Raw genomic sequence first — 7738 nt, 5'->3', positions numbered from 1 at the left:
ACATTTTCAATTGAGCAAATTAATTGGAGTGTTCAATCCAATATGAGCTCATGGATCAAAATGGTTGGGGTTCATAATTGTGCATCCAACTAAGAGCTCGATGTAAGGTAAAAAGTACATTATAAGCCACAAAAAAAGTCTCTAAAATGGAGTGTTAAGATAATCTAAAATAATAACATTTCCTCTATCCCAACAACTTCATCACAATAGAGATTTCCAATGCCATTCACATTACACATTTATAACAAAGAGATAAATATAACATTCTCAGTATAGATATCAAACTTTATTAGAAATCTATGTATCTAGTGGAACCTTTAAAGAGATTTCTTTCTTTCTTTCTTTTCTTCCTTCATCTCTTTCCTAGAATGATCTCTATCTTAATCCCAAATCCCAAATTACTCAACATTGTTTGAATCTCTTCTTGGAAAATTGTTGAACTCCAAATGTAGCATGATCTAAATGAATTTGAAGTTCTTAATTAAAGATCAAATCCTCCCACAATTGATATAAAATTTGTGTTTTGGCCCCCTTCCAACTTTCTCCACTACCAATTGATTATTAATCATATTTATTTCAAAGGTTCCATCCATTACTTCATGTTGTAAGAAAATAGAGAGAGTGTTTGTTATAATAGTGATCAAACTAATTACTCTTAGTTCTCCATCTTAAATTATCATAGTGGCGATAAATAAAACAACCATATCATTAAATGATGGTCAATTTAAGTTTTCGAAAAGGATAATGTGTCAAATATTCTACACTCATCCTTTTTTTTTTAATGTAAATGTAATTAAACTCATGATCAGATTGTTATGGTTATGGCTTATTTTCAGATTTTATGGTTACTATTCTATATATGATTTTCTTTCAGGTGATAATCAATATATAATGAATATGAATTAACTCAATTCTAAAACTAAATGCAAGGTTTAAATATTATTATTGAGTTGCGGTCCTGATCTAGAGATGTGTATCATTTATTGATTCTGATGATTATGATCTCTTTAATCAGATGATATTTATATCCATACCAATGGTCAAGAAATAGGCAGACATGTCTACATCCATGAAAAGGCATGATGGTATAATTAACAGATCCTTAAAGGACCTAATCCTTAATCAAGAGTAATTAGTTTATTAAATAAGTTCCTTCATGATTTTTGATTTGTACAAGGCAATAGATCATTTCTCAATCTAATGCATGGTCAACATTATATCAAGAACATAATTTCATATCCAAGAGAACTATAATCTAGTCTTTTTTATTTCTATTTGTTAATGATAAATTGGTTTAATATCAAGATGATCTCATCAAGGTACACTTAATGTCCATTCATATGTGTGTATGTGCATGTATGTCCTAGTTCACATGGTGAACTCATATGCATATATGCAGACACATGTCCATAAAGTTACCATGCTGGTAAATCCAATCGATGTTGTCATATCTCAATACTTTGCAAATGCTAAATTAATCACTCAATAATTTTAGAAAATTAGTTATATTTAGTAATTAATTTTTGAAATTATTCATTCCCTTGATAAATAAAACATAATTTTTCTCTCGAGTATGGAAAATTAAACATCTAATTTTCTTTCTGAAATTTAAACATTAAATTTAATCACATGATCATTCAAGAGTAAGATTAGAGACAAATAATGTAAACCAATAATGCATATAATGTCTAAAGTGTGTGTGTGTGTGTGTGTGTGTGTGTGAATGAGATGAGTTGGTACCAACCCTACCAAGGAGCTAACCTCCTCTACCTTACTCATACCCTTTCCTTCAATCTTACAACTACTCAGACACATTCACAACCAAAGAAAATATATCAATACTAGTTAGTAATCAATTGAAATAACATCAATAATCACAACCAATAAAATCATATCACATTTCACATGTATTTTTTTAAAATTATGACATAGTCGAACTATACTCCGACTATAGTCTAAGTTGAACAACATCTCAACCAAAAGTCCAAAATAATAACCAATACTAATAGGCCCCAATTGACATCCACCGACTAAGTTGACTAGCCAAAGTCTATCAAATAGAAGTTGCACAAGATGGGTCATGACAAGAAGTGCTCATGTCTTTAGGAAGATGGATAACAAAAGCACACAAGTTGTAAACAAAATTTCTTTGTAAAAGTTTTTCATTGAGTTTTTGGATGTTTCTAAATCTAAAAATAAATTACAATAAAATGTTAGAGATAATTTTTTGACTTCGAAACTTTCATTTAAGAATTTTTTTTTTTTTTATGAATAGTCATTTTCCATTAAATTAAAACTTTAAAGATACATATTCTTAAAAAGGGGGCTGAGGGATACAAGATCACCCCATGAGTTCATACAGCCCAAGGCCAAAGATCAACTATTCATCAAAAAAACATATATAGAAATATATTTTGAAACAAAAAGAAGACATCTTTTATTTAGCTTTCATGTTTTAATTGCATATATACTCTATACAACTTTGATTTATATTCATTTGAAATGTATGTGTTTATATTTTTATAAAGTTATTTTTTAAAAACATTGTAAATTAAATTATACAATTATAAGAATTGTAAATTAAATATTTTTTATTATTTTTTATTTTTTATTGTATTTTTCTTAATAAAGAGTGAAATCTAGGAGTAGGCAAACTAGTCTAGTTAGAACTATCATGAAGAGTTTTCCTGTTCAAATTTATTGTTATATTTTATGATATGAGAGAGCTTGTACTCAACAAGACTTAATTTTTCATAAACTTGTTTAAAACTACTCAAATTCAGTAAACAAAAGAAATGTAAACTTATTTTTATTTTGTAAAATATTATAAGAACACTAACACAAACAACAGATGAAAAACAACTAAACCAAAACTATAAGCAGCGCACGGGAGAAACGGACAGGAGAAACAAATTATACAAGCTTTGCACTTTCTCACGCAATTCCTCAACTAGTATGAAAGTCGGCAGTTTCTGATGGGTGATGATGCAAATTTAATGTTTGGAACACATTATACTAAATAATTTGCAGTAGAAGTAATATTTTCAAAAGAATAATATGCTATTAACCTCACATAGAGAAATGATATAAATTACCTGCAATTTTTCTGAATGGTACTCACGTATTTTTAATTGTACATGTACTTTATAATCTGTAGTATACTAACGGCCAAACCAGATTACTAAAAATAATACAATCTTGAAAAGGCACAACAATTCAAAACAGAAACCCAGAAACCCACAGATCATATATTCCAAGTTCCAACTTTTTTTCAGAAAAGTTGCCGGAAAATAATGTGGATAATACTTTGAAGATTTGGGCTGCCGTAGATAGAAGGGGCGATTTCAATCATACGATTCCATGCGTTGTTCACATAATCCTCATACAAATATTCTTTATCGGACGATATCCCATTCCCGTGCAGCGTCAGAAATTCTATAAATTTGCCTCGAAATTCATGAAAAAACACAAGACAGTGAAGGCTCCCTGGACAAGTTTCAATCAGAGCATTCGCTATATCCGTGAAATTTGTCTCATTTACCACACAAAATTCTACGGGCACCTCATTTCTGTGTCTGTTTAAAAGAGATGCTAAATAAACATTGGCAAACGAGGACCTGTACCATCTTTCAAACAATTCATCTTCCTCTTTCAAAGTCTTCTTCTTGTGCAAATTCTTTACACATTTCTCCACTCGAGTAAGAAGCTTCTGCAGTTGGGAAGCCCGTTTTCCCACCTCATCTGACATGCTGATTTTCGTGTACTCGGAGTAAAGATCCTTCACTGCACTGGTTTTCTCCATTTTCTTTGCTTCTAAATCGCACCGTTTGCAGACACAGGTGAAGCCAAACTTTGAGCAAGACGCGAGCCGAGAAGGAAAGGGCACCAAAACATTGAAATACGGGATGGTGATTTCCTCACCCGATTTAATGGTCCTGGTTGCATGAATCCTCATAAAATCACGTCCTACATTGATTCTTGCTGCGTTGGGCACGCATGAATGATTTACAAAGGAAGGAAGCAGCCACACACCATAATACATCCTGTTTGAAACATACTCGTAAACGGCCGGTTCTTTCGATTTTTCTCTCATTGCAAATGGACATAAATTGTCAAACGCAATGAGGTCTAAAATGGCAAGGATTTGAAACACCTTCTCCTTTCCATTCAGCCCATCATAAAACTCCCACGGCATAGACCAATCGCTCTGGTTCCCTGCGCCAGATTTGGTGACAAAATCACACATTTTCGGAATGAATTTTGACCGATTTGTCATGACGTGAGCAAGAAAAATTCGGCGCGCGTTTTCCTCACAATCATGTAAAGCGTCTCTCACGATGTGAAGCAGGGAATGGCGATTTATGTGAGTCTCTGGACAGATGGCCAAAGCCTTGCTGATGAGTAGTACCTCTCCTCGCTGGATAGTTTCCGTGGCAAACAAACCCTTTCCGCAGCCATTGTTTGTCATCCTGATCTCCACTGCCCCAATGAAATCGCCATCTGGTCTCACCACACGGGGCCTGCATGTCGCCGCTCCTACAATTTCTCCGCTTATATCGAAATATTCAGCGCCGGATTTACGATAGGTATTTGTTAAGAGCTCTTTCATCTCCGGATGGAGAGCACATGAATGCTCTAAGAAGAGAAATGCCTCCTTATAACGTCCGGCTAATAACAGAGACTGAATTTTAGTCACATATCCAGTGCTGTCTGTGGGATAGTGCTCCAACAACATATCCAAAAACTCAAAATATTCCTCTTTCGAAAAATCTTCAACTCCAGATCCGCTACTCTGAGAAGCTTCTTCTTCATACATGACTACTTCCTGCGAAGTTTTTCTTTCTTCAGTAAAATCTGTTAAACTAATCGTTGAGCGGAGTAATCAGCTTTTGCGTTGTGGTTTGGCCAGCTGATAATCGCCGGAAATCTATTCTCCTTGGGATTTGTCTGCAATTATGGAATATAATCAGGAAAAAGCCAGAAGACGGGCAAAAAATGTGGAAATTTACAAAGAATTTTATATCAGAATCAAAATATTTAGTGTGTAAGAGAAAAAATTGAATGAAATTCTTGAGAAAAGATTGAATGAAATTCTTAGAGAAAAGATTCTTGAATCAGAACGACGAGAATGGGGCAAACGACATGCTAAGCTTTTCAACAGCTCCGCTAACATATTTACCAGGTATTAAAGAAATTGTGCTCCATAATCAATGAAAAAATTATCGACACGATCTTTCTGTGTTATAACTGGTTAGCTTTATATCAAGACTCTTAATTCAATGACAAAAGTTCTTGCAGAATCTTTTTAAATCGTTAGTACTGGTTCACTTAAGATGAAGACTTTAGAATCCAGAAAGTCTTATTTCAATTAAGTGGCAGATTCAAAGGAGGCTGTATGTGATGATACTAAAATCTCACAAAATCGTCAAATTCATAAATCTCTAATCAGGTATGGTTAATTTCTTTGAGCAGACAGAGATCTTTCTAGTAAAAGAATTCTGAAAATTTGAATATCGTCGTATGGTGAAACAAAAGATTTTCAATCTTAAACCAGAAAGAAATTCTTAATCTACGGTTGAAAGCAAATTAATAAAATTAGTAAGACCTCCCATTAGAAATCCTGCTATTAATGTCGCTCTAATGAATCAAATTCGAGAGAGACAGCTGGAGAACCACACGGATTCGCAAATCTGTTAAAAAACAGATAAAATGGATGCGCCTTTTACGATCCACTCCAATATTTCAACAAGATATCTACTGCTAGTGCAACATGAAATAGTAAAAATCAACATCAGATATTATAAGTTTAGACGACTGATAGATATTTATAATCACGTACTTAAACAAAAAGGTTCGTAGCCTCTCCATCAATGAAAAGTTTGCTGAGATAAACTTGTGAATCCATTAACGCTTAGCTTAAGATCAAGATTCAGAACCTAAATAAACTGAAAATTCAATCTAAATAGAGGTTTGGAAGCGGCTATAATACATTTCACCGAAATATTGTCGATAAATCTTTATATTCGAAAACATCGTTGAATTTATGTCAATTCCTCAACATAATTGCAAATAATTTTAAATAAAAACAACAGTGTGAACATCTGAATATCTTCCTATGATGAAAATGATTTGCAATCTTAGAGCAATAAGAAACACATGACAGAAGTGGAAAACTAAGTAAGAGAGAAAAGTGAAAGTGGCGTACCTTACCATTGCTTAATTCGTTCTTGATGCGAGGAGAAACGGAACAAACTGCAAAGAATTTCGAAAAGACAGAACAAATATTCAGGGAATAAATATTCTCCAAATTTCAGAAGGGCGTTGTCAACATCTCTTATACAGAATTATGAATTAACTCCCTTTGCCGTTAAACATGATTCCCGTCGATATTGTTTTTCCAATGTCTTATGTAACAGTAAGACAACTTATACGATTGTTAGGAACTATGCCGTTCAATATTGAGTGCAGTTTGTGTAACATAAGAATATAGTGACACGTGTCATTTTTTTTTTTTTTCTCATTTTTATATTTCTGGGCATTAAAATAAGGACGTGGTTATCCTCACCACAAAGTGTACAGTTGACAATTTTCAGAAAATTGAAAATATCATGGATTATTCCAAAATATTCATTATTGCATAGTTTGTAGTCAAAAACAACAAAAATTTTGGAAAAAACTCATTATGTTTTCATGAATCTGGAAAAAAAAAAGGTTTGACTTTGTTTTATCTCTTTAGTGCATGTTGTTAGAGATTAGCATGTCCCTTAAAATAAGATCTCCATTGTAGAAGGGTTATGATAGGGCATGAGCTATAGGAAATGAACAATCCATTTTTATTATGTTGATGATCTTTCTATTGTATGCACAAAGGGTATATTGTAAAGCATTTCTTAATTATGAAGAATCTGCAGTTCTAAAATATTAATATATTTTATTTTCATTCTTTTTTAATTAGAAGTGGATTTTATAAAAACTTAAAGGGAAAAAAGAATCAATTTGTGTAGGTCATGAACTTAAACTTCTCTTATACAAAAATAACTATTGTTTACATTCATCTTATCTATTTATTTATACATATGGCTATTTCAGATGTCTTATGCTCATCAAGTGGATTTTCTTGTGCATCTAATTATTTTAGGTGTAGCAATTGTAATTTTGGGTATATTGTTCTATTGAAAGAAATTGTGATGTTTAAAGTTTTTTATTATGTTTTATTAGATTGGCAAAGTTTTTGAAAGGGCCTTGATCACTTGTACCATGAGAAATATTAAGTGTTAAGCCCAACACAACAATAACTAGTTAGAATAGAACAACAACAACAAACCTTAGTTGAAAAATACTACACAAGACTATAATAAAAAGAAAAGATTCAACCTCAAGTCAGGATGTCTTAAAATAATGGTCTAAAACTCTTTGATAGAGCACAATGGAAGGGTTATTCTCCCTAATTTGCAATTTATTCAAACAAGCATGCATTAGATTGTTGGCACATTCATATTAGGCCTCCAAGAATTATTAATCCTCCAATAGTCCACAAGAGGACTTCCTTTGTTAGAGTCATTATTTTGAGTTTTGATGTAGCACAAGGTAGGAGTATCCCCAAAGGAGATGTCCTAGCCCCCAACAATATAACCATGCAGCGGAAACACAACAATAAGAAACAATAATGCAAGATCTGACACCAAATTACAACTCTTTATTTATAAAATAACCGTTACATGCAATGTGCCGGGTTGTA

The 7738-nt window shown here is 32.6% G+C and overlaps 1 protein-coding gene across 1 annotated transcript; it reads right to left on the bottom strand.

The window, feature by feature from the left end:
- Positions 1 to 2953: 2953 nt before the first annotated feature.
- On the bottom strand, positions 2954 to 6399 carry LOC149571524 (uncharacterized). Its single transcript, XM_089809278.1, has 2 exons — positions 6211 to 6399; positions 2954 to 4947 (listed from the first exon to the last, which is right to left on the bottom strand). The coding sequence occupies exon 2, from the start codon at positions 4814 to 4816 to the stop codon at positions 3272 to 3274; it is 1545 nt and encodes a 514-aa protein (XP_089665404.1). The 5' UTR covers positions 4817 to 4947; positions 6211 to 6399; the 3' UTR covers positions 2954 to 3271.
- Between the last annotated feature and the right edge of the window lie 1339 nt (positions 6400 to 7738).

This window comes from Cupressus sempervirens, chromosome 2 (genome assembly GCF_028749045.1).
Source record: "Cupressus sempervirens isolate cs-2001-9-10 chromosome 2, ASM2874904v1, whole genome shotgun sequence".
Taxonomy (NCBI): Eukaryota; Viridiplantae; Streptophyta; class Pinopsida; order Cupressales; family Cupressaceae; genus Cupressus; species Cupressus sempervirens.
Note: the sequence above shows the minus strand (reverse complement) of the source record. Positions and strands in the feature narration are given on the sequence as shown.